Here is a 27,693-nt window from a genome sequence, read left to right on the forward strand (position 1 = left end):
TCAGTTTTGTACTTGCATTTTCTCTTTGTGTGGCACATAGCAAAATTGAAACTAATATTGTTGAATTACAAAGGCATATAGCCAACTCATTTTACATATGTAACATGGTACATTTTAAACACTCTTTCTTCAACCTAAAGGAGAGAACAAAGCCTGGGAAGCATATACGACATTTGCTGCATTTGTTCCTGCACAAGCTTTCATCTGGCAGGCAAAATCTTGGCAATCTGAACCAGAAACTCTTCTCATGTGTAGGAATGGAAGTTAGTAAGATTCATAAATGATGCAGCGTTAATTGGATTACCCGAATAACATGCTATAAAAGTGACACAAGGGAGGAAGGAAAATGAAACTTTGGATCAAAAATGATTTTTCTAATTATGTGTACAGGATGGTAAATTCTTACTCGTAAATTGACTTTTGTCCTTTGCTACAGTTTTCCTTGAGTGTTGCAATCATGCCCATCACAACTTTTAGTCCAATTCATTCCAACAAACTTTATCTCCTTTGCGTAGGCCATGAAAACTCCTGTTCTTAATTTACCAAAAGGAAATAGAGTTTGGGAGCAGGATTAGTTAATTTGACCCATTAAGGCTGTTCTGCCATTCAGTAACATCATGGCTCATCCAGTTGTCATCTCAACTCCATTTTCCTGTCTGCCTCCAAAACACTTGTCTTTCTTGCTTAAAAACAATAAATTGTGAATAAGATCAATGACCTTGACTCCACAGTTTTCTGGTGAAGAGAATTCCACAGATGAAACACTTTCTGAGAGAAGAATGTTCTCCTCATCTTCCTCTTAAATGTGAGAACTTCTATTCCTAAATTGTATTCCCTAGTATTGGTAGCATCCTCTCAGGATCCTCCCTGTCTGGTCCCTTCAGAATCTGATATTTTTCAACAAGATCACCAGTCGTTTTATTAAATTCCAATGGATAAAGACCAAACCGTTCAATGATTCTTCATAGGAGTGAGCTGAGTGCACATTTCGTGACTCTCTCATAATGGAATAATATGCTTGCATTTTAAATAAGATTAATAATTAATAATTTTTGCACTATGCTCCAAATGTGGTCTCACAGCGATCCTAGACAGCTGGAGTAAAATTTCCAGACTTTGATTTTATATTTCCCTTTCAATAAAGGCCATTGTTTTAGTTGCCTTCCTAATCATTTGTTCCACCTGCAAAACTAATTTTTTTTTGTGAGAATCATGTACCAGGACTCCAGGATCTCTTTCTACCTCAGTATTCTGCAATTCTCTCTATTTAGGTTAATATCTTACTTTTCTCTTCTTCCTGTCAAAGTGGACAAGTTCATATTTTCCTTGCATCATTTTTTTGCCCACTGACTTAATTTATCTTTATCCTTTTGCAGACTGTCTACCTCCTCTAACAACTTACTTTCTCAGCTGTCTCAGTTTCATCAGCAAATACCATTCGTCCAGTCCCTATTACCAAAGCATTGTAAATATTCGAGGCCCCAACATTGACCCCTGTGGCACTCTACTCCTTACATTTTGTTAGTCTGAAAAAGACAGATTTATCCTAATTCTCAGCTTCTTGTTAGCTAACTATTTGTTTATCCACACAAACATGTTACCTCTTAAGACATGAGTTGTTACTTTGTGAAGTTGTCTTTATGTTACTGAAGTTAGAAACTTTAATAATAGCCATTAGATTACATATTTATTCCTATCTTCGTTGACAATTCATCGATTTTATTATCAATGCTACCTGCATTAAGATACATTGACTTTGAAGTCTGTGTTTTGACCTCTTTTCCAATCTCTTGCTTTTTCTGGTGGTTCATTCTTACATTTGTACCCACTGTTCCTGCCTGCCACACTCCACCTAAATTAATGTCCTGCACCATTACTTCATTGTTTCCCTTTGATTTAGCACATCCCTTGTCACATAATCCTTTCCCTTGTATTTAGTTCAAAGCCTTATTTATACCCAAGTAATACAATTAACATGATCATACCTCCCAGTATGGTTCAGGTGAAATCTATTCCAATGATAGAACTTTTATTTTGCCCAGAATGAGTGCCAGTGACCCATTTATCAAATCCTATTTCCTCCAAACCAATCATTGAGCCATGTATTCATCTATATAATCCGATTTATCCTATGCTGATTTATTTTTGGCTTAGATGCTAGCCCAAAGATTGTTAGCTTTGAGGCTTGGCTTTCTAATTCAGTTCCACTGGCTCATAATTCCAAAATTAACATTTAATTTATACTCTTTTAGATCATGGAATATGGAAATAAATTTGAAAAACATATTTCCCATACTCCTTGAGCTTTCTCTGGTTTTTCAACAAATCAGAGCTGAGAGTATGTGTTAGAATGCTCCACTCTGCTTCCAGTGACAGAGCATAAGCCGACCACAGAGGGCACAATAACACTTAAAGGTGTGTCATTCTAGGACAGCATGACCGGTGCATGGAATTAACTTTGTACTAGCTAAGAAATATTCTGGCAGATTGTGGCACAAAACGAGCTTTTGTAGTGTACTTTATCTCAAGCTGGATATGGGTAAAATGAAAGTGTATTGTTTTCATGGTACTTAGCTGTCTTGTTTCTTACAGTGATAAATTGTGGCGACCCTGGGATACCAGCTAATGGAATCAGACTGGGTTCTGACTTCACCTATAACAAGACAGTGGTTTTCCAGTGCATGCCAGGCTACACAATGGATCCCTTGAGATATTCTACTCTCATCTGCACCAAGGACAGAACCTGGAATGGAACCAGGCCAGCTTGCAGATGTAAGTCAATCATTTATGACAATGGACAAGCAAGACATGAATGTCAATTGGCTCATGATTTTATTTCCGTATTTTAACAAGATTGCATTTTTACTCCCCTATCCAACATTCTTATTTTTAATAAAACAAGGAAATAACCTATAGATTCAACTCAATGTGCCACTGTCTCTTGCTAAATTTTGCCCTTTAATGAGTTTTCTTTTAGTTCTGTGGTCAAAATAATTGTCAGAGGCTTCTGGTATCTTTTCAAATTTGATTGATATTTATTTTATCCCTTGTCAAGTAAAAACATTGTTTGCTATACTCCCAATTATGTACAGAAGTGTACTTACTTGTTCACCTTCTGCATCACTATAAAATTTAGGAACTACTGTATATCTCAAGGATTGTCATCTTCGGGACGTCCAGTTTTGTTTTCTGTATGTGTTCTATCTTTAAAATTAAATCTTCCTGTCTTTAGGATTTCTGAAGGTATAGAGATTCTAATGTAATTACATACTTTATCTTCTTTAAAGATTTTCATTCTGAAATAAAAGCAGTTAGCTCATGCCTCACTGCAGTACTGAAGGAGATAATGGGAACTGCAGATACTGGAGAATCCAAGATAACAAAGTGTGGGGCTGGATGAACACAGCAGGCCAAGCAGCACCTTAGGACCATAGAAGCTGACGTTTCGGGCCTAGGCCTGAAACGTCAGCTTTTGTGCTCCTAAGATGCTGCTTGGCCTGCTGTGTTCATCCAGCCCCACACTTGGTTATTTTGCAGTACTGAAGGGTTTTTTTTGCTATAATTTATTATTGTAATGGAGGTTTTCTCACCCTTTTGTACCTATGATGGAAGGTCTCCTGTGCCTCAGAGCTTCATTATAACTCCCATTTTGTTTTCCATGTTTTCAGAAAACAAACTAAATTGCCCAATGCTTATCACTTTAAGTGACTTCATTAATGATTGCCTGGTTGCCCACTCATGAAATTTGTGGGTTTTCTCTCACGGGCATTTTCGTTCTGTTTTTCCAGTCCTGCATTGTGGTACCTTTAGCTGTCACGGCCTTCACCTCTGGAATTTCCTCCCTAAGCTTTGCAACCTCTGCTACCTCTTATCAAAATGTTTCTTAAAACCTACCTTGTTGACCCAGTGTTTGGTTACCTATTCTAACATCTCTTTGTGTGGCATGATGTCAAATTTTATTTGATAATGCTATCAAGAGTATCCTGGAACATTTTACTGCATTAAAAGCACTGTGTCATTATTGTTGAAGAATATCACCATGAACTGAAAAATGGAGTAATTAATAAGTTCCAAAATTGTTTTTTTGACTTTCTAAATTACAATGAACTATTTTGTATTTTTTAATCATTGCAGAGCCTGTGCAGATAAAATTTGCATTTTTGTGTGTTCATTTCATCAGGGAATGCTGCATCAAATAATTTTGCCATTGGCAGTTTTACGATCAGCATCTGTTGTGCTCCTCACAGAGTCTCTGCCCATTTGCAGTGTTTACAAAGCGGTTTCACGGGAAACAAACTGTCCAGGTGCTCCTATTTAGTGACTACCTTGGAAGTTCCATAAGTAAATTTCCCTTATTTTCTGATTATTTGTGGAAAGGAATCCAGAGAGTTTTCCACCTTGTGTTTGCTGATGAGCTTTTGCTGAGATTTGTTTATTGTTATCTGTTCTATTTACAATGAAATTATAAATATAACAAGAAGATTTTAAAAATTGCCAATGAATCCAATGAAATGCTGACTAGCGAGTAATATAATGAGAGAGTGATTGAGAATGTTAAACACAATCTGGATGAAGTAAACAAACAGTGAGAGTATCTATTTTGTATGATATCTTTATTTGCAGAATTCAAGAAGTAAAATGGTTTGGATGTAACTGGTGACCTTTGTGGTAAACATTCTGTTAATATGGAGTTATTCTGAACAGTGCTAATGATGGCTCACTAAGGCAGATGGCTATAAGTCAAGTTAGCTAATGTTCTGTAAATAACACTTGATTATGCACAATTTCAACAAAATTACGTTCGAAAGGAAATTGATACATTAAAGAGGATTTAGTGATGAGTGGTTGTGATCTTTCCGGGATTTAGAGGCCGTAATTGGAATCATTGAATGGAAGGAGATCTCATGTTGAAAAAGGTTGTTGGCTCGTGCTAACTTACAAACCCTAGCAATCGAGAGAAAAAGGTTTCTCTGCCTTTTCTCATATCCTGTAATAGGTCTGATTCTGAAGCCCTGGTCTGATTCTCTATTAAATTATGTTTTAAGGGCATGGGCTTCACCTTGAGTAGGGGCTAAAGTCTTATCCAAAGGACAGTGTTCCCTCGCAACAACTATCACATGAAATGATATTGTGTTGCTAATAGCTGAATGATATTGAGTGCGAAAGTTACCTCATGTTTCTCATGAGCACTGCTCTTCTGCAGCAATCACATGCCAACCTCCTCCGAGAATTCTCAATGGAATTGTAGTGGGAACAGACTTCAGCTGGGGGGCCAGCATCAGCTACACCTGTACTGAGGGATACCAGCTGTCATTACCTGCTACGCTTACCTGTGAGGGAAATGGGACCTGGATTGGGGAGATCCCACAGTGCTTTCGTAAGTATATCATACAGACAGAGCTGCATTGACCAGCAACATCACACTGTATTTAACTTTAATATATAAATATACGGCAGAGCTTGATAAAGAAAATGTTACAGATGTTGTAATTGCAATTAATTGTGCTACACTCTTATGAAAACCAATATACGGATTCCTAGCAGATCTGGCTGCGAGAGCTTCCATCACCTGACACCATCTTCAGTCTCACCTGGAAAAGTAAAGCAAAGTACTGTGGCTGCTGTTGATCTGAAATAAAAAGAGTGAGTGCTGAAGAAGATCAGCAGGTCTGGCAACACATGTCAATAAACTTAACATTTCGAGTCCAATGGAAGTTTTATTTTTGAAAAAAGAATCAAATCTGTTTAACTGAGATAATGGGAACTGCAGATGCTGGAGAATTCCAAGATAATAAAATGTGAGGCTGGATGAACACACCAGCCAAAGCAGCATCTCAGGAGCACAAAAGCTGACGTTTCGGGCCTAGACCCTGTTTAACTCACTGTTTTAAAAACAAAGTCATGTTTGAAAATAAAGAGCTCACTTTTATAGAGTACCTTTCACAATATCAGAATGCCCCAGTGTAGTTTACAATGAATGAAGTGTTTTTGAAGTATAATCACTGTCGAACAATAGCTATTCAAAAGACCAGAAAATTTACTTTTGTGATATTGACAGATGGATTATTGGCCAGGAGATCACCCCGGTATTTTTGTGAATAATGCTGTGGAATATTTAGCTGAGGGCACACAGCCTTGGTTTAAAGTGTCATTCAAAGGGCAACATATCCAACAACATAGTGGAGTCTCGGCACTGCTTTAGAATATCAACCTAGTTTATATGTGTTACGATTGTTGAACATTTGACTTAGAATACAGGGTAAACTTAGAATATGGGTAAACTGCAAAGAAGTTTACTTTATGCCAAGTGAATAATATACATTAATTACAGCCTCAGGATATCAATTCTTACTACAGCATTACAATGTTTCAATTTCTATATGACTTTTCTGAACTAGACTTCACATTCATTCTAGTTGATGCAAAACTGCGCAATGAACCAGAACCATTAAGCTTTGGGTAGAAACTGCACATATTTTCTACTTGCCCCATTGCTCAACCAAAATCCTAGCTTTGCTATATCTGGTCTCAGCAGATGGTGCAACTGGACATGTCAGATTCCAAAATGAAAGTGGACTTGGTAGATATGTTTGTTTGTTAATAATTAATGTAGTAGTTATATGAGGCTGCAGATTTTATTTAACAATAGAACAGAAGTTTATTATACAGGAGTAAGATTAATTTTTAAAAATCTATCCATATACAGTAGAAAGTTAGAACCACCTTAAAACACACAACACAATGAAGTTTCCACTTGTTACCTGACACCATCTATCACAGAGACTCAAGTCGGAAGTGCTGACATCTTGAACTCAACCCCTTCAACTTCTACCTGACTGATTCCTTACAGCCTCTTTGCTGTGAGCTGCGGAGAAAATGTCGTGAGTGATTTCCCAGTCTGCTGACCTGAACTTTTCATTCCTGCCCTCCCCCCCAACCCTGTTGGCCATTAACACAGAGGATGGTTTGCATGTGGGAGAAAGCTCCTGATGAAGTGGTGGATAGGAAACAATTTAGTTCAAAAGACATCTGAAGGGAAGAAAAGTTTGGAGGGATATAGGCCAGGAGCTGGCAGGTGGGAGTAATTTAGTTTGAGATAATGTTCGGCACAGACTGGCTGAACTGAGGGATCTGTTTCTATGCTGTTTAACTCTGGCCAAATATTGTCTGGGATTGATGGAGGCTGCATCCTGAAATAGGGCAGGATGTCTAATCTGTGTTTAATTTTCAGTCCTTCTGCCAGGTTTCAAGTGAAATGCACTGAAAGATCATGAATTTTAATGAATTTGGTCATTGGGCTTTGCATACCTCACTGTCAATTCAGTATTTTTCATGCACTAGTACTGAAAATCTGTAATTTTCTGTAATTCAAACACATGGTTAATGACATTTACCCTTCTTGCACTAGCCAAGGATGAGAGCTGGCTAGATTGGATGAGGAAGTTCAAAAGGATAGGTTTTGCTTCGATAATATTACTACCAAAACTACAGTGCATGGATCAGGTGTCATTTCTATAGTTTGTCGGGAATTGCCTGTGCGAAACTTAGTGCCTTGTTTCCTACATTGCAACAGTTACCCGATTTCAAAAGTATGAAATTGGCTTTAATCTGCTTTGAGATGCCCAGAGGTCATGAAAGACCACCAGTTAAAATTAGCTTTGACTCAGCCTCATCTGCACTTTCCTGCACACCCTCTACAATCCCTCAACCCATTAACAACTAAAGATTTGTCTATCTCCTTAAATTTACTCAACATCCCAGTATCCATGACATTCTGGCATTGTGAATTCCACTGATTCACAAATGTTTGAGAGAAGTAATTTCTCCTCATCTCTGTTTTAAATCTTTTAAACCCTTCGCTCTAAAACTATGACCTCTCATTGCCCCACAATATTGTACGTATATTTTATCAATCCTCTTTAGTGTCTTATGTACCTCAGTTAGATCTCCTCTCATTCTTCTCAACTCCAGAAAGTGTAGGCCTCAACTGCTGAATCTCTTTTCATAAGACAAATACCGCATCTCTGGAATCAATCTATTAAACCTCCTCTGAACTGCTTCCAATTCAACTGCATCCCTTCTCAAGTAAGGGGACCAAAATTGTATTCCATACTCCAGGCGTGGTCACAATCTTATTGTGCATTCCTGAGGCAGGTAACAATGTCAGTGAGCGAAAGAGATCTACTTTTGGATCAAGGACATTTTCTATCGGCCTGTTTACGTAGGAATGATAGCTGACTGCACGAAGCAAATTTTGAAAAATACTGAGCAGAACTTTAGCCCGAGATGTCCAGTGTTGACAGGTCGAAAGGTTAAAGGTTGCCAACAGCAGTTTAGTTTTGTTGGTTAAGTGTTGCTTATTGACTTCATTTCACGTTAGTTAAGTTCACGAGCAAAATTCCTTGATGTGAATCTGGCTCCCCTGTAAATTTCAGAAGCAAGAGACACAAAACCACAAATGTGTTTCAAAGTGAGCCTGCAGATAGCCATAATAACTATCTTTTTATTATTTTGCTGAATCAACAGCCTCATTTTTCAACAGGCAGTTCCCCTATTCAACCACCATCCCCAGATATGGACCTCGAATTAACATCACATGGAACTCATTCCAAACATTAGAATGGGATTGGGATTAATAAATGAGTGGTTCATGAACGGGATTTACAGAATGCTTTAAGGCAATAATGCATTTTAAAGGGAAATGCAAAGGGCCTTCATGGTAAGATTCTAATAAACAGGAAAAAATTTCCTGGATAAGAAACATAGGTTATTGAGCCTTAGGAGAAGAAGACTGAGTTAGGAGTCTGACAAAATTAAAGCAGTTTTGTTTGCTTTGACGGTATAGCCCATTTACCCCATAATTTAAAAACTCACAGCTACAATCAAAACTATAATTAACGTAATGTAGTTCAATTTATCCAAAAAATTGTTGTAATTTTCTTTTATGTGTAATTGTCCCTGAGTAAATTTGCTCAAGGGAGGGACATATTTCAAATCTAAACATGCTGTGCGATGAGTAATATATTCTGCCTGAACTGAGCTGACAATCATTGAATCTAACACGCTCCAATAAATAGAGTGACATCTAGTTGTACAGGTTGAGCTGTCCAATTCAAGAACTGAATTTGCAACTTTTGAAAGGGATGACCCACTACAGTTAGCCTCCACAGTTGCAAGATAGAGGAATAGAATAACTATGTTCTTAGCATAGCTCAATTGTTGTGTTTATTGTTTCATTGTCAGAATTTGATTGGTATAAATTACTGTGAGCGTAGACGTATCTCACGTTATTGTTGCACCTGTTGACCTGTGTATTCATTTATTTGTTTGTTGATGCATACTGTGCTTTCAATCAAATTCTGAAAGACAGAATTCATCTCCAAGGCAACACATGATAGCCAAAGAAATGTACAGAAAGTCCTTATATTTATTATCCTGTGCTTACACTCTGAAAGATGTCTGGATCTCAGCTCACCAATACTTTGGTGGCCACTGGGAACTAAGACACATGTATGGAAATAATGTAACTTACCAGAGCTAAAGTATATGGAGTAATGTATAAAAAAAGACCCAAGGGATCTCACTGACATAAATAGAACAGTAAAAGGTAAATCAGAAAACATAGTTGATAGCGATAGTTGATGTCATCACCAACACAGGAAATGACATCACCAACCCAAGGAAACCTAACCAGATAAATAGAAAGCGGGACATAACACCAGCGCTTCGTCGGAGGCTCACTGATTATGTTACCTAGAATGGTGACGAAACGTCTGAAAACTAACCTTCCAGCTCAGCGAGCAATCTCACATCCAGAACAAAGTTGATGTTAAGATAAAATATTCATTCACTTGGGAACATCTCAAATTGGTAGAATAAAACTTTGTACTGACACAGGAGTTTCACACACACAGTGATCAGCTGATAGAAAAGACCCCTGATTTATGCAGTAAAGCAATAGTGTGTAAACATTTAAGAACCACTTGGTTGCTCTGATGGGAAGCTGAGGGTTTTCAGGATGGGGGGACCTGTAGTGAATTGAATATCTATTCTTGTCTGCTTCTAGCTTGCAAATTTATAATGCCACAGTGCCACCCTTATGTTGCTAAGGATACCTATCATGGCCTTGATGTGAGGCACTGAAGCATGTGGTCACAGATTACTAGTTCTTTACAAAACAATCAGTTCAGTCTGCAAGTGTGTACTCCAGTGAATGTTCTGTTTTAGGATTAGAATCCTCTTAACTTTATGTCACCTCCTCCTTGATAGTCTGCTCCCTTTCTTAAGCTCAAGGTGCAAGCTCAGCAAGATCAATGCTTAAGACAGACGGAGCAATATATTTCTTTCACAACAATGGGCTGATAATATTTCTCACTATAAATTTAAAGATTGATGTGGGTATGATTAAGTTTTTTGAATAATGATTTTTAACCTCATCTGTCACTTCACTGCTGCAGCTGTGTTTTGTGGAGACCCAGGAATCCCAGCACAAGGACGACGAGAAGATAGAGGGTTTACATACAAATCTGCTGTTTTCTTCACCTGCAACCTACCATTGGTACTCGTGGGATCGTCCAGGAGGTTTTGCCAGTCTGATGGCACCTGGAGTGGAACACAGCCTACCTGTATGGGTAAATGATAGGTCCATGTTCATTTTAGTCAGAGACTCAACTTGGGATACCAGATGTTGCTGAGACTATGTTGTGGGACTGTGGGATCTGCGGAAACAGATTGTCCAATGTGTTCACCAAAAACAATCTGTAATATTCAAGCACTGGATGTTGAGTGATGCACTGTATGAATCTAAGTCATTTGTCTTTATCGTGCCTCTCATCTGTAAGTCCCTCATTGCCAAGAAGGTATATAGGAAACAGGACCTTATGCTTTCGAATGTTGAGTGACTATGAGAAGATCTTGAAGCAACCTCGTTCAAATGGTCTTCTTTTCCACTTTGCTCACCAACTCCCTCATTCCACCTCAAACCTTCTCTCAATACTCTCTGATTCAATAGGCAGTAATGGTACAAGGAAACGATGTTGTTTGCTTCTTCAAGTGATTCAGTCTTGCCCCTGCTCCGTTCACCCCATCATTCTCAATCTACCAATGATAATTACATGAGGTATCTACCAGTGACAGCTATTCCATAACACAACATTGTACTACAGTGGTGCCTTACTCCACTGGTCTGTTCAGAACTTTCAATTACAAAATACTCCAGTTTCCTTGCAAAGTCCAAATTTATCAGCTTCTAGCATAATCATGAAAAAAGGTTTTTATAGTGCTTCTTCATTCAAATTTTAAATGGCATATTAATCATATGTCTCTTTCTCTTAAGATTCAACACATACCACTTGTGTTGACCCAGGTGTGCCCGTCTTTGGAATACAGAACAATTCTGAAGGTTACCAGGTGTGTGGTACTCTGTTACAGTTACACCAAAGGAATGGCATGCAGCATTTACCTATGCAAGCTTAGGTGGCTGACCTCACTTGCACTTCCCAGTTTATTGATGAAGTACAAAGGTGGAGAATTATGGCCATGCTATGCAGAAAGAGAATTTCATAGAGTCTGGAGTGGAACCAAACCAACCTGTAAAAATGATTGATAGAAAGTGTTACTCTGCAAAATTTGCATTCACTGATAGATTTAATTTAGGATTCTGCACATTGGCTGGCCTGTACTGTTGATGTTGTATTGTTTGAGTTTGTGATGATGAGTTAAAGGTCGTACTTGGCTATGATTGTGCAGAATAGCAACATGTGTTTTTATTTCATCTGTAACATCTTAAACATACCGTGGACTTTTTTTCCCTGTACATTATTGTGATATGAGAAATTGTTCTAATCCTTGATTGCCTTTGAGAAGGTGATGTCGAGCCACCTCCTTCAATCGCTGTAATCTTATTAGTTTAGGCATGCATTCAGTGTTTTGGATCAGGATTTTGACCTCATGACAGTCAAGGAATGCCAACATATTTCCAAGGCAGGATAACAATTGACTTGCGAGTGGCTGTATTCCCACACTTACACTGCCCTGCTTATCGAGGTGGAAGAGATCACAGGTGTTTGAGGTGCTTTCAAAGAAGCAGTCCATTGGTGATTGAGGCAGTGAGCGGAAGATGTTGTTGGCAGAGCACTGTTTCAACGGTGTTGAGCAAATATACATGCTATCACGGACCGGACCAGACCCCCTCAAAATATGTTAAGAAGGCATCCTAGACCCTAACTTTGTCTTTTTTTAAAGGTAAATGTCAGGTGCCATGTTTTAGATGCAATTTGATTGGTTAAACTTCTTAACCTTAAGCAAAAGACAATTTATTCAAACACCGTTGTTAAAATACAACAAAAGAAAGAAGAACCTGGAATAATCTAATTCTATTAGAAAATGTAACAAAATAATAGAAATGATAGCTATTACTACTTAACTGTTCCAGTATAGTAACATCCCATAAACACACCCTTGGCAAAAAGGCAAATTCAGAAAACAGTTTTTGTCTCACATGCAATCCAAAGAAGAGAGCCTCCAGCTTTTGGTGATTGAATGAATGAAAAATAGCTACCACTTCTTCAAGACCACAGCAACAACTGCTGAAAGCTAAAATTAAAATCCCTGATTCTATGGGTGAGAGCTTGACCACACCTATTCAGGCTGCTTCTATTGTTCCAACTTTTCTAAAAAAGCACAAGGTTTCACAAATTGTTCATCTTCTCATAAACTGCTCAGCACTTGTCCCCCAATCTCTGTCTAAAAGAAAATAGGAGAAAGCGTGCCTCTTAAAGCCACAGTATCGACCCGACACCTCCCCCGGCAAACAGCATCCGAGAGTTGTTACAGCTTTTTCTTTGATATCATTGAAGAATGCTGTGCATTTCACACAAGGTCAGCACTGCACAGTCCTTTCTTTCAACACAGAATTGAAGTAATCTACATAACATCATTTGGAGAAGTACTTCAGGAACAGTCCCCCCCACCCCCCCGCAACCCGGCATCCCCGATTTCTTAAGGTAGTCTGGAGGTATTTAACAAAATGGGGTTTGATCATTGTGAATATTTCACAACTAAAGCACCAATTATTTTATCCTTTAGATGCAAATAAGACGGCTATGATTGCTAGAATATTCCGTTTTTAATTCACTGTCTAGTACTATGCCGAGACTTTGTTTATTCCTTCTTTATGCCTAATCCACAAAGGCAATATTTAATTGCCTTTTCTCATTGTCCTTGAGATCATGTTAGTAGATCACCTGCTTTAGCTACTGCAGTGCATGTATGAAGCTGCATTCTTTGTTGTGGTTTAATACTGTTTCACTTCAGAACGCAATTTCGAGCTCGAGTCACAAGCCTTTACTTTGTTGAAACAGGTCTAGCCCAGATGTCAATGGCACACAATAATTTGGATACTGTTCCATTTAATATCGTACACATTTATTAAATAACTAAGCAGCAGTACATCCCAAAAACATGACAAACTTTCCCTCGTTTCATTACAAAGAGAACAAATCCCAACAATTTAACTAGGATGACATGACCATCCTAGCTCAAGCCAAACATAGACATGCACAGGAATTCTAGAGACCCAGTTCTTCACCCATAATGCAATCAATAAATATGTGGAATTGGACCCTGTATGCAAATCCTTGCAAAAAAGAATCAGAAATGACACAAAACACCTCAACAGATGTTGTATAATTCTTTTAAACAATGCCCAAAATTACCAGGAAGTGGTGGATATCAATCAGGAGATTATAAAATGGGGCAGCACGGTGGCTCATTGGCTAGCACTGTTGCCTCACAACACCAGGCATCAGTGTTTGCTCGGGCGACTGCTGTCAGTGTGGAGTTTGCACCTTCTCCCTGCCTGTTTGGCCAATAGATTTTCATCCATGAAATATCGATGAATAATTTCTAATTAGTTCCTCATTCCTTATCCCTTAAATTTTCCCACCCGTCACTCACTTTGTCTCTGAAAAAAATCTATTCTGACAGCTTTATAAAACCTTTTCAAAGTGTCCAGTGCCTCCTCAAAGTCGAAGACTGAAATCGAAAATCCTCTCTCTCACTCCTTCCAAGTTTCTTCCAACCTTCATCAACTGCATGCTTTATATTCACGTACATCTGTCAAGCTTTCAACTCTATCAGTTGCCATGACTGGTGAACTAATCTACTTATCCCTGATATACATTGGATATTTGCAGCTCCAACAGTGCTCAGGAGCAAAAGGTATTCCAAGTAAAGCAGAGATAATGGGAACTGCAGATGCTGGAGAATCCAAGATAACAAAGTGGATGAACACAGCAGGCCAAGCAGCATCTCAGGAGCAAAAAAGCTGACGTTTCGGGCCTAGATTCTTCATCAGAGAGGGGGATAAGGAGAGGGTTCTGAAATAAATAGGGAGAGAGGGGGAGGTGGACCAAAGATGGATAGAAGAGAAGATAGGTAGAGAGGAGAGTATAGGTGAGGAGGTAGGGAGGGGATAGGCCAATCCAGGGAAGACGGACAGGTCAAGGAGGTCAGGGATGAGGTGGTAGGTGGGAAATGGACATGCGACTTGAGGTGGGAGGAAGGGATAGGTCAGAGGAAGAACAGGTTAGGGAGGCGGGGATGAGCTGGGCTGGTTTTGGGATGCAGTTGGGGGAGGGAACATGCTGGGCTAGTTTTGGGATGTTGTTGAGGGTGAGGACGAGTTCGGCTAAGCGGATGAGGGTGTCGGTGGAGGGGGACTGGTCAGCATGGGTCAGAAACCTGGAACCTCCTTCCTAACAGCATTGTAGATGTATTCTGATGTACTGTATAGAGACAGACATGTAGATCACCATCACCTTCTCAAGCAATTAGGAATTGGTAGCTATTCTGGCCTTACTAGTGATGCTTTCGAACCACAAAGGGATATAAAACTACTGGCTAGGTTTCGCTGAGTCTCTGTGCTGACTTGCACTTCAAGCCAGTTTATGACCTTGCTGCGTGCTATTTGAGTAATCATCTACAGTCATACTTCTTTGCCAACCCTGCTGTCCTCCCACTTAGAACAAGGTGGCAAGTCATTCTGTCGTCATGGTCATGCCCTCAGAAATCCTCTCTCTAAATAATCCCTCCTTGCTTTTTATTATTTTAATTCACCTGTTCAGATATGTTAAGACACACATCTGAGGCATGTAGGAGTTGAACCCAGGTCTTCTGCCTCAGCAATAGGAACTTTGCAACTGTGCCGCAAGAATCCATCCCTCTCTCTCTGTTTTTAACTTGGTCCTGAGTATCTATCCAGGATCTGTGATGTGCTTTCAATTATCTTTCACCCTTACCCCGTATTAAAATTACATACATATTTTCATGGAACCTTCGAATCCCTACACTGTGGATGCAGGCCATTTGGCCCATTGAGTCCACACTGACCCTCTGAGCATCCCGCCCAGACCTACGCCCAACTCTTTCTCTGTAACGCTCTCTAATGGCTAAGCCACCCAGCCTGCACATCCCTGGACGTTATGGGCAATTTAGCATGGTCAATCCATGTAACCCACACATTTTTGGACTGTGGGAGGAAACCAGAACACCCAGAATAAGCCCACATAGATACAGGGAAAAGGTGCAGAAACCACACACACTGTCACCTGAAGGTGGAACCAAACCCAGGTCCCTGGCGCTGTAAGGCAACAGTGCTAAGCACTGAGTGACCATGCTGCCCCATTTTAAAATCTCCTGTTTGACATCCACCACTTCCTGGTAATTTTGGATATTGTTTCCCATGAATAATGCAACATCAATGCAAGTGAGCAGGTGCGCCGTTCCAACTCAAATGTTATATTTGCAACATCCTGTGACTTGAAGACATATCTGCCACTCAGGTCATTAAACGAAAATGAATTTTACGTTTGCCCCACACATATGTTCACATTTTGTAAAAGGCAGGCAGAAGTGATTTCACTGTATATTGTACTCCAAGTCGATGGCAATTAGAGCTGCATGAAAGCAGCACATTTCAATCACATCAGGGATTGCTCACCCGAGATGGAAAGCTTTTTGTGCCTGTGATCTTTATGAGGAAACATGCTTGTACTTTCTCGGGAGTTGATCTTGGCGCTAGTTTTATCATGATTGTGCCAAAAGTAAATGTAACAGGCATGAAAAATGTGCTAATAACTTCCTGACAGTGATGATACCCTTTAAGAACAGTTTAATTGCAAACAAAAAGTTAGGATTAAAGAACTGAAAGCATTCTCTTGGTTTTGGGTGCAATAGAGCCTTGGTATTAGAAGGATCTCACTGGAACAAGCTTTTCTCACTGGTCCTGGAGATTGAAATAATAAGGATGCAAAATGTTAGTCATGTCATGAAATATGTACATTTCTAAATTAGATGGAATTTTTAAACAACCATATGTCATCACGTTTATTAACATAGATTTGTTCATTTTGATACAGGTTGGAAGTACAGTGGGATTCAAGTGCCAGAAAGGTTATCTGCTCCTTGGATCAACCACACGCATGTGTCTGGCCAATCTTACCTGGAGTGGTACTCAGCCAGAGTGCATCTGTAAGTCCTTTGTTGTAGGCTCCTGGTTAAGCCTCAGCATTTAGCAGAATTGTTTCAAGTTCACACCCACCCATTAATAATGTACTGTCAGGGAATGGGAAGCCAATTAGTTGATGCATTCTAGATAACAAAGTGTGGAGCTGGATGAACACAGCAGGCCAAGCAGCATCTCAGGAGCACAAAAGCTGACATTTTGGGCCCAGACCCTTCATCAGAGAGGTCCAGGCCCGAAACGTCAGCTTTTGTGCTCCTGAGATGCTGCTTGACCTGCTGTGTTCATCCAGCTTCACACTTTGTTATCTTGGATTCTCCAGCATCTGCAGTTCCCATTATCTCTGATCATAGTCGATGCATTCTGCTTGTTTATGGAGAGTATTATCAGCTAGTGATGGACTGTCTAAAAATATGGACAATTTCTTCTGCTTAGCAGATGACATTTAAGTCTACAGCTGGATTATCGGCCCAAGAATTCAGGAGTCTACCTATTTCTTTTCTAGAGTGAGATTGAAAAGCATGCCTTCTGAAGTCCCTGTCGCTGTAAGAAAGCAATTCTTTTGTAGTAGTAATGTACGTGCTTGTTGTGAAGTTAACCCTTGTATTTGCTGGTGCACAGCATGACATGAAGAAAGTAGATTGACATTTCAAGTGTGAGCTTTCTCATGACTGAAAGTGCTCCACAGCTTCCAGCAAGGAAGTGTGCCTCTGCTCTTATGCTGCTGGGCTTGGGCACATGCTTTCCTCCCAGTTTCGTATGAAGACATGGGAAAAGTTTTCCACCAGAAGTTCTGAAATTTTCTCAAACAAGGAGTAACATGCAGTAAACGTAAGAATGAATGAATGATTTATTATCACGTGGTTTACAGTGAAATAACATAAAATACAGTAAAAAACTTTCATTTGTCATCAAATCCAGTGCCATTTTAACAGCTTAGGAACAAAAGAAAATGAAAAGATACAGTTAAAAGAGAAGTCTACCTACGTACGAGTACTGATCTGACTCAGAACTGCCACTGCCTCAACAGATCCAGTGAATGTTGAAGGTGCCGATCCTCAGGTGCCATTTTTCACCACTGGAATTATACATCTTCATCACTGCCTGTGCCTGGCACATCTTTGTCACCGCCTCTACCCAGCACATCTTCGTCACCGCCTATGCCTGACACACCCGAGTGCCCGGCACATCTTCGTCATCGCCTGTGCCTGACACACCTTCGTCACCGCCTGTGTGCGGTACACCTTTGTCACCGCCTGTGTTTAGCACATCTTCCTCACCGCCAGTACCCGGCACATCTTCGTCACTGCTGGGTTGATACATCTTCATCACCACCTGAGCCCGGCACATCTTCTTCACCGCCTGTGCCCGGCACATCTTCGTCACTGCAGGGTTGATACAGCTTCATCACCGCCTGAGCCCGGCACATCTTCCTCACCGCCAGTACCTAGCACATCTTCGTTACTGCCGGGTTGATACATCTTCAACATCGCCAGTGCCCGGCACATCTTCTCCGCCGCCTGTGCCTGGCATAGCTTCCTCACTATATATGCCCAATGCATCTTCATCACCACCTGTGTTGGCACATCTTCCTCACTGCCTGTGCCCAGCACACCTTCATCACCGCCTGTGCCTGGCACATCATCGTCATCGCCTGTGCCTGGTACATCAGCATCACCGCCTAGGCATGACACACCTTCAACACCGCCTGTGCCCGGCACACCTTCGTCATCGCCTGTGCCTGGTACATCAGCATCACCGTCTATGCATGACACATCTTCTTCACCGCCTGTGCCCGGGACACCAACAAATGATTGAGAGTTTGGGCTGATGCACATTTATGTTTTTGGCTGAGAAATTTTTTTCTCAGGTGCAAATTGGAGCATTTTTCTTGAGCAAGGGAGGCAATCTAATGAAACTAACACAGGTGTGATCTCATGCCTATTTTGATCTGACAATGTCAGATCGGTGCCCAGTCAATCTAAAGCCATGGTTAATTATGTTGAGCATGGCTTTGATCAGAGAATTTCAGAAGCACAGAGATGGAAATGGAACAAAATAATCTATATTTTTGCCAGGCACCATATTTAATGTTCACCTGATTGTGATGCTATTGATTGAACAGAACAAAATAAGATCTGTGCCCATAACTGACGTGGAGTTGATGAAGTATCTCCCCTCCTTCCAGTTTCATGATTCAAACTCGGGTGAAGTTAGCCTGTATTGAGGTTTGACTGAACTCTTTCAAAGCTCTGAACATAGAAATATGGGATAACAAGGTGTAGAGCTGGATGAACACAGCAGGCCAAGCAGCATCAGCATCGGAATATGTGTTTTAAAATTCTCAAGTCTTATTTAAGTTACTAACTAAAACAGAACTTAATAACATCTGATTCGTGTGCTATTATTTTCTACCATGAGGCTTTAAGAATTTACCTATGTTTGTTTTTCAGCACACCACTGCAGACAGCCTGAGACTCCTCCTCATGTGAATGTGGAATCAATCGACCTGCCTTCACTAGGATACACTTTGATATACACATGTCAGCCTGGCTTCTACCTTACTGGAGGGTCAGAACATCGAACCTGTAGGCCTGATGGAAGCTGGACAGGAAAACAGCCTCTCTGTTATGGTAAAGTTTTTACAAAGTTTTTTTTATAGTTTGCATCGATGGAGTATAGTGCTTCAAAGAAGTAATCTCACTCTTGGCTATTTCATTTGATTGAATGAAGAATTATGATTGCTGCAGGTGGTACTCTATCTGATTTCTTCTCTTCAGTTTTTTTGGCACATTCTTATCACAGAATCACTACTGTGAAGGAAGCTATTCAGCTAAGGATGTCTTCTGCCTCCAAATTCCTCTAAGAATGTGGAATATAGCTAATTTTGTGCCTTAATAACTCATTAAAAAAACTGAACAGAGCAATAAGACGTTGTATCTAAAGTGTAATATTCAACACCGATTTTCAAATCTCTACATTGGCTTGGATTCAGTTTATCAAAATGCAATTAACTACTCATCCTAAAAATCATCAAGGATATCAAGAAAACTTGATTTTTATTTTAAGAAAGTTCAGTGAATGATTTGCAGAATCTGTGCTGTGCTTTTATAGTGCCTGTCCAATTTTCCTCCGTGTATTACTTCAGGAAAGTAAGAAGAAACTCTTCTGGATAGATTTATTCCTCAAAACTGAGGTTTACTGCTTCACTTGCTGTCCAATTCCATTGCCTCTTACTCCTCAGTTTTTCACCACAAAATACTCTCAACCACCTCTATGTTTCTAAGACGTGTCACCTTCTCTCCAAATTATATTCCAGCCTAATCCAAGTATTCAACTGCCGTGACCAAATACAGGGACTTTGACACTTCTCCTCAATGGATGCTCAATTTGCTGCTCTCGATTGCTGTCTTAAACCCTTCATTTAAAAGAAAACTACCCTCAAATCTTCTGTTTCCAAGGAATGAAGCTTGAAACTTCAATTTCCAATTCTCAGGGCATCAGTTGTGACATTGTCACGCAGAGCAACTCTGACTTGGTGTAATCTGTGCTTCCTGTCAACAGGAAAATATTAGAAACTATTGACAAATTGCAGATATATCATATTAGACATAGCAAATAATGAGTGAAATGCAGAATACTACCTGTGGCACTACATTCAACCTTCAACCAACATCAAACACCCATACATCTGGTCTTTTATCTCACTATCACACATGGATACTTGCTCTGCATAAATTAACGGATCAGTGTGCCTACATTTCCGGCTGCCGCATAGCAACATGCAAGCTGAGATCCTCACCAACGGATCCACCAAGGACCCAGTGAGGGTGTAAACTAAGGTCAAGTGAGCTGCTCATGGCCTCCACATCATGGAAGCACAGTGGCTATCACTACTGCCTCACAGCACCAGGGGCCTGGGTTCAATTCTACACTCAGACAACTGTCAGTGTGGAGTTTGCACATTCTGTCTGTGTCTATGTGGGTTTCTCTGGGTATTCCAGTTTCCTCCCACAGTCCAAAGAAGTGCAGGTCAGCTGGAATGGCCATGCCAAATTGCCCGTAGTGTTCAGGGGTGTGTAGATTAGGTGTATTGTGGGCACTGGGTCTAGGTGGGATGATCTGAGGTGTGGTGTGGACTTGTTGGGCCATAGGGCCTGTTTCCACACTGTAGGGATTCAATCAAACATGAAAGCTTAATTCTGTGGTAGAGAAGTAACTCATACCCATTATAATATATTTCATGATCTCAAAAGCAGTCATTTGCAGTCAAAGTGATAATCCCAAACTGCAATAATGTAGGCACACTGATCCGTTAATTTATGCAGAGCAAGTATCCATGTGTGATAGTGAGATAAAAGACCAGATGTATGGGTGTTTGATGTTGGTTGAAGGTTGAATGTAGTGCCACAGGTAGTATTCTGCATTTCACTCATTATTTGCTATGTCTAACAATGTACCCCTCTAGCACTGTACTACCCAAGTGATCCACAGTTTTAATGCCTCTGCAATGGGACTTGAACTCACCATCATCTGCTTCAAAAGCAAAAGTGCAATCATTAAACCAAACTGCCACCTAAGGAATTCTCACCTTTACAACACTAAGCTTATTTTGTAAAACGGAGATTGTAATCAATTTTCTGAAATGTAAGGACGTGGGACATGGCTATGTGAAGGTAAGTGGCAAAAGAATGTCACGTAACATGTTTCACATGCATTTGTACTCCCAGTCCCTTGAAATTATATCTACTTTGTCTCAATTGTCTGGTGTATTCGTAACCAGCAAAGGAATACTCAGTCATAAGGCTAGAAAAATACAAAATGCACGGCTACTCAACTAAACCAACCGACATGGAATAAAATGTAACACCAAGGCTACTAAATTGACTGAACCTCACTCAAAGATGGAACACTTATCATTGGAACCAATTTAATACTAATGTTTAAATGAAGCTCTTCATAGACATGGATCTTCACAAAATTTGGACTGTAAGGTCATAGAGCAATAAAATCATACAACATGGAAACAGACCCTTTGGCCCAACTCATCTGCGAGGACCAGATATCCTCATCTGAACTCGTCCTATTTGCCAGCATTTGCCCTCTAACCTTTCCTACTCATATAGCCATCCAGTTGCCTTTTAAATGTTATAATTATACTCACCTCCACCATTTCCACTGACAGCTCATTCCATGCATACACCAAGGTCAGAACTTGTACAGTTCATGTCCTTAGATTTTTGCTTTACTCCATCAAAGATTGATACGGAAATTTGTGATTAACATAAATGAAGAATTGACATCCATTCATAATGCTTAGTGCCTTGTACTACAATTAGGAGGACCAGCAGGAGACAAGTTAATGTTTGCATATTATGTAAGTGTCCTAGCTCATTATCAATCCTTGCTTCAAAATGTGAAGCAACTCTGGAACGTCATTTTTATTTATATTTTTTCTATTACCCCTGATTCGAGGACACTGACACTTTGTCATCAGCAATCTGGCTTTGGCAGGAGAAAATAAAGTCACACTTTGCAGATGGGAATACCGAAAGCTGAGTAATATCTTACACCTTCCTATTGGACATAAAGTTTTATTGCAATTCCTCAGTAATCTGATAGATTCTAAACATCCATGAATTTCCCAATTGTTTTGCTTGCCCTCTTACTGAAGAAAATTTCCCAATTGTTTTGCCTGCCCTCTTACTGAAGAAAATTTCCCAATTGTTTTGCCTGCCCTCTTACTGAAGAAAGTCATGTTATTAAAATATATGTTTTTGACAACCAAGTTTCCTGCCCTGATCTTGACGAACACGTGCAGACACCCACTTTCTCCATATGTGTAAAATATTTCAGACAATGTCATCAATTGACAGAAGTGGCAGGATTTTCTTATGTTTTTCAAAGTATCAATATTAAGAAGGCCATTGAAATCCTGAACCTGTACCTCCTGGGAGCCAAAACAAGGTACTTATTTTCCGGTAGGTGTCCTGATTGGTGGCAGCCTGAATAAGAGTTGCAAAGGCAGATAGGAGCAAACCCAACATGGAGGTTCTACCATCAGTGACATGTAAGGGGATTGGACGGCTCTGATAGAAATAAAGTTTCAGAGTGGTCCAGCGAGCATCACATGATCAATCCACCTGGTAGCATCATTGGACAAAAGATGTGCCCTTTGTTGGTGCAGTCTCCTCTTTGAGATAGTAAGAACTGCAGTTGCTGCAGTCAGGGATAACGCAATGTGGAGCTGGAGGAACGCAGCAGGCCAGGCAGCATCTGAGGAGCAGGAAAATTGACGTTTCGGTTCGGGATTTTTCTTCAGAAAATGGTGCAGAGTCCTTTTTGTTGGATGGACCTTCATGTTTGGATAGTCTCATTAAGCTAAAGAGAGGGCACCCCCATTCCGGTGGTAGATGCTGTTCATGACAGAATGAGTTGCTCCTAACTGGGGTCTTCATTATTTCGTTGCTGCCCACTGTTGAGTAGACAGTTGATCTTAATATCTGACCCATATTGGGAAACATCTGGTGAACACAATGGGGTCAAGGAACTGTCTTGCCGTAGCACCCTGTCTCTTCAGGCCCCCACGCAAGACCAGGAAAGTTTTTTTTTACCTGAAGTGTTAACAGTTGTAATGTCTGGCACTAATGTTCTAGCTATCTAGTGCAAGCTGCTCATGATCCAGCCTTATCAGTAAATTGCTGTTACTTCTCTATGGTTTCATGAAAATTCATGAATTCTCTTCCGAATAGCACTGTGATTGTACTTGTACCACATAAATGAGAGTGATTCAGGGGATCAGTCACTGCTGCCTGCTCAAGAGCATTTAGGGATGGACAATAAATCTCACCTCCCGTGGATGAGTATAGTTTTTGAGTTAGAAATGGCCATTGTTCCCTATGACCTGATAAAATGTGGCATTATGAACATAGTCTCCAGGTGACAGACTGTCAGTAACTTTCGCTGCTTGACTGAAACCTGTGACACAATCACATTTTAAAGTGCTGCAACCTGCATAGAACAAGTGAACGATTGCAAATCAGTGCCAATAAACCCATTTTACTGAAGCCTTTGTGATAGAATGTACTTTATTTCTGGGGTTTTTTTGGAAACTATTGTCTTCTGCTGTAGGTAAGACTTTACAATGTGCGCCTGGTGTTGGCACCTTTGTATTTTTGTCAACTCTGTCACAAGCACACTATTACTTTTCCATCTAGTATAGCTCGTCAGTGACTTCTGATGAGCACATCGTTGTCCGTGGTTAAGTGTCAGTGGATACTAATTTGCCTTCATTATTAAAGGTCTAAGTGATTTTTTTCTGGATTGTGAAGATCATAAAGTCTTTGATCTAGCATGTGACTTAAACAACTACATCTTTGTGATATCCTCCTTTTTAAATCTCCAGCACTATCTTTTTGATGCTATCAGCAGTACACCAGAGAGCAGCCTGCAGCAACTCTCTGTCAAAATTCTTTCTGTGGAGTAATAAGGGCCTTGAAGTTTATGATATAAGCTTTGCACTGTGTTATTCACTGGTGACTGTCTTATTCTACTTTTACCTTGGTTGTTTTGTTATTAACAAGCATAACTTTTCTTCTTGGAATTGTTTAGCAGACACTAGGCCGAGTGGGAGACCAATTGGAACGGCCAAGGAAATTCCAAGTACCAAACTTTCAGGTGAGTTCACTATAGGAATACAAACTCGAACATTAAAGCCTTCAGAGACCTTGTTCACCTGGTGAAATACTGTTTATAATCCTATTTTTGTCCTTGTTGCAGTTCCACCCAATGTTTTTGCTCAGAATTCCCTCTGGAAAGGTTCTTATGAGTACCTTGGGAAGAGGCAGCCAGTCATGTTAACAATTAACAGTTTTAACCTATCCACTGGTCAAGTTAAGGCAACTCTTCTAGATCAGAGTGGAGTGGAGCTTAGATTGAAAGGTAAGTAATATACAACTGCTGAGAGTTGTACAGCCAGGTTTTTGTGTTATGTTAAGTGATGTTTACAAGCCCCACTAGTTTCTGTCATAAAATTGTGTGCCTATGCTTTATAAGCATAAGAAACATCACAAAGCATCTTTAATGCAACATATAATGTGCACGGTTTTTAGCCCCTGGTAGCTTTCCAGGTGCCATTCTGCACCCCGTCATTTCTCCAAGACAGGACATTTATGGAAGGGCTTCCCATTCATAAGTGATGGATCGCCAAATGACAGATTGTTAAACCCATCTAAGGCTCATTATCAGAGACCCACTAGAATTCTACAGTCAGCCTGAATGCACTTGAGGTGCCAGAAAATGGACCAGTTGCCTCGAAGTGTCAGACCAGGGAAAGCACACAGACTGTATTGAGACCCTTCCCCTCTGCCTGGCTTCAGCTATAGCTAAAATAAAACAGATTAAAATGCTGGAAGTCTGGATCACAAACAGGAATTGCTGGAGCAACTCAGCAGGCCTGTGAAGAAGAGTCACTGAACTCAAAATTTTAAATCCGTGTTTTCTCTCCACAGATGCTGACTGTTGGATTTGTCCAGTGATTCCTGTTTTTATTTCAGCTGCAGTTATCCTGGGGAGTGGCCACTGGTCATTGAGTCAATTTTCAATTTAGTAATTAAAACATTTGAGAGTTGATGCTTCCATCTAAGGCACCCACTCTCTCTGTCTGACTCTCTGTTTCATCTATAATAGTAAGCTGAAACTTTTTCTGAGCTAGAGAGCATCAAATGGATTGCCCAAATTAAGGATGGCTGAAAGTTGGACAGAGATCCACCCCCTTGGCCACTAATTGCCCAATTTGAGGATATCACTATCAGGTGGTTGGTCCCCACATGCCATTAGGTTGTGACTCCTCCCCCTTCCAACCTATGACATTGATATCAAGGTCCCAAACCGAAATCCATTTACCCTTCCCAATGTAGCTCATCATAACTACCTGATTGGAAAAGTGGATCTTTCATTCTCATGAAATCTAAAGGTTTCTGTTACAAGTTGAAAAAAACCTTTCATTTTGAAATTAATGTTGTGTTTTCACTTAGTTGAATTCACATTTATAGACTCCATATCTAATTGGTAATCCATAGAAGAAACGGTGGTCGACATTGATGTTACACCAGAGATTGCCTTGTCTATCCCCTAATATTTAGTGCAAGTAGAAGCATGAGTGGCTTAATGTTTACAATCTCAGTGGAGAAATGTTTCCATTCAATGTATTAAAAATGAAAATGATAAAATGTTAAGGGGATGGAGGGGAAGAAAATAAAATGCTGTTCATTGTTTTTCATAACCTATCCTCAGGGTAAATGTGTCAAATCTATGTGTTTGCAACTTTAGCATTTCTTTGTTGACAGTTGCAATGTGGATGTGATTGAATATACACATTGACTCAATCAATGCCTAAAAAATACTTAAGGCACATAAACTGCAAAGTAGGTAGTGTAGAAAATTGTCTATGCCTGTGTTTTAGGTTGCCAATAAAGAACCATTTCACTTCACTATCCACCAGAAGCCTCTTAATGAAGTTTTCATTCATTGAAATTAATCACTGGGAGCCCAATGGCTGACAAATTGAGATAACAAGGTGTGGAGCTGGATGAACACAGCAGGCCAAGCAGCATCAGAGGAGCAGGAAAGCTGATGTTTTGGGCGAGACCCTTCTTCTGACATGGGGAAGGGGGTTCTGAAATAAATAGGGAGGGGGGGGGAGGCGGATAGAAGATAAATAGAGGAGACAGATAGGTCAAAGAGGCAGGGATGGAACCAGTAAAGGTGAGTGTAGGTGGGGAGTTAGGGATGAGATTGGTCAGTCCAGGAAGGATGGACAGGTCAAGGGGGGCAGGAGGAGATTAGGAGAAGGGGATGGGGCTTGAAGTAAGAGGAGGGGATAAGTGGGTGGAACTACAGGTTAGGGAGGCAGGGACAAGCTGGGCTGGTTTTGGGATACGGTAGTGGGAGGGGAGAGTATGAAGCTTGAGAAGTCCACATTGATACCATTGGGTTGCAGTGTTCCCAAGCGGAATATGAGGTGCTGTTCCTGCAACCTTTGGCTGGCATTGTTGTAGCACTGCAGGAGGCCCATGATGGACATGTCGTTGGAGGAATGGGAGGGGGAGTTGAAATGGTTCGCAACTGGGAGGTGCAGTTGTTTAGTGTGAACCAAGCAGAGGCGTCCTGCAAGTGGTCCCCAAGCCTCTGCTTGGTTTCGCCGATGTAGAGGAGGCCACAATGGGAACAGTGGATACAGTATACCATGTTAGCAGATGTGCAGGTGAACATCTGCTTGATGTAGAAAGCCTTCTTGGGGCCTGGGATGGGGGTGAGGGAGGAGGTGTAGGGGTAGGTGTAGCACTTCCTGTGGTAGCAGGGAAAAGTGCCGGGTGTGGTGGGGCTGGTGGGGAATGTGGAACGGACAAGGGAGTCATGGAGAGAGTGGTCCCTCCAGAAGGCAGATAAGGGTGGAGAGGGAAAAGTGTCTTTGGTGGTGGGGTCAGATTGCAGATGGCAGAAGTGTCGGAGGATGATGCGTTGGATCCGAAGGTTGGTGGGGTGGTACGTGAGGACGAGGGGAATTCTGTTTTTGTTGTTATTGGGACAGGCTGTGAGGGATGAGTTGTGGGAAATGCAGGAGACATGGTCGAGGGCATTCTTGACCACTGAGGGGGGGCAAGTTGCAGTCCTCTGAAAAATGAGGACACCTGAGATGTTCAGGACCTTATCCTGGAAACTGATACAGCAGAGGGAAGGAATTAAGAATAAGGGACAGAATTTTTGCAGGAAGGTGGGTGGGAGGAGGTATACTCTAGGTAGCTGTGGGAATCGGTGGGCTTGAAATGGATATCGGTTTCCAGGTGGTTGCCGGAGATGGAAACAGAGGTCCAGGAAGGAGTGAAAGGTATCAGAGATAATCCAGGTAAACTTAAAGTTGGGGTGGAAGGTATTGGTGAAGTAGATGAACTGTTCAAGCTTCTTGTTGGAGCACGAGATGGCGCCAATACAGTCATCAATGTAATTGAGGAAGAGGTGGGTTTTAGGGCCAGCGTAGCTACAGAAGAGGGATTGTTCCACGTAACCTACAAAGAGGCAGGCATAGCTTGGACCCGTGTGAATGCCCATGGCCACCCCCTTTGCCTGGAGGAAATGGGAGGAATTGAAAGAGAAGTTGTTGAGTGTGAGGA

At 40.7% G+C, this 27,693-nt stretch overlaps 1 protein-coding gene across 1 annotated transcript in view; it reads left to right on the forward strand.

Annotated features, from left to right (window-relative positions):
- Positions 1-27,693, forward strand: part of csmd2 (CUB and Sushi multiple domains 2) — a 1,700,996-nt gene that overhangs the window by 1,628,461 nt on the left and 44,842 nt on the right. Inside the window, exons 59-66 of the mRNA XM_048558072.2 lie at positions 2,593-2,772; positions 5,204-5,377; positions 10,458-10,631; positions 11,336-11,409; positions 16,419-16,530; positions 18,976-19,155; positions 24,134-24,199; positions 24,302-24,463. Coding sequence (XP_048414029.2) covers positions 2,593-2,772; positions 5,204-5,377; positions 10,458-10,631; positions 11,336-11,409; positions 16,419-16,530; positions 18,976-19,155; positions 24,134-24,199; positions 24,302-24,463 — 1,122 coding nt within the window. The remainder of the gene's footprint in view (positions 1-2,592; positions 2,773-5,203; positions 5,378-10,457; positions 10,632-11,335; positions 11,410-16,418; positions 16,531-18,975; positions 19,156-24,133; positions 24,200-24,301; positions 24,464-27,693) is intronic.

The sequence above is a fragment of the Stegostoma tigrinum genome, chromosome 24 (assembly GCF_030684315.1).
Source record: "Stegostoma tigrinum isolate sSteTig4 chromosome 24, sSteTig4.hap1, whole genome shotgun sequence".
Lineage (NCBI taxonomy): Eukaryota > Metazoa > Chordata > Chondrichthyes > Orectolobiformes > Stegostomatidae > Stegostoma > Stegostoma tigrinum.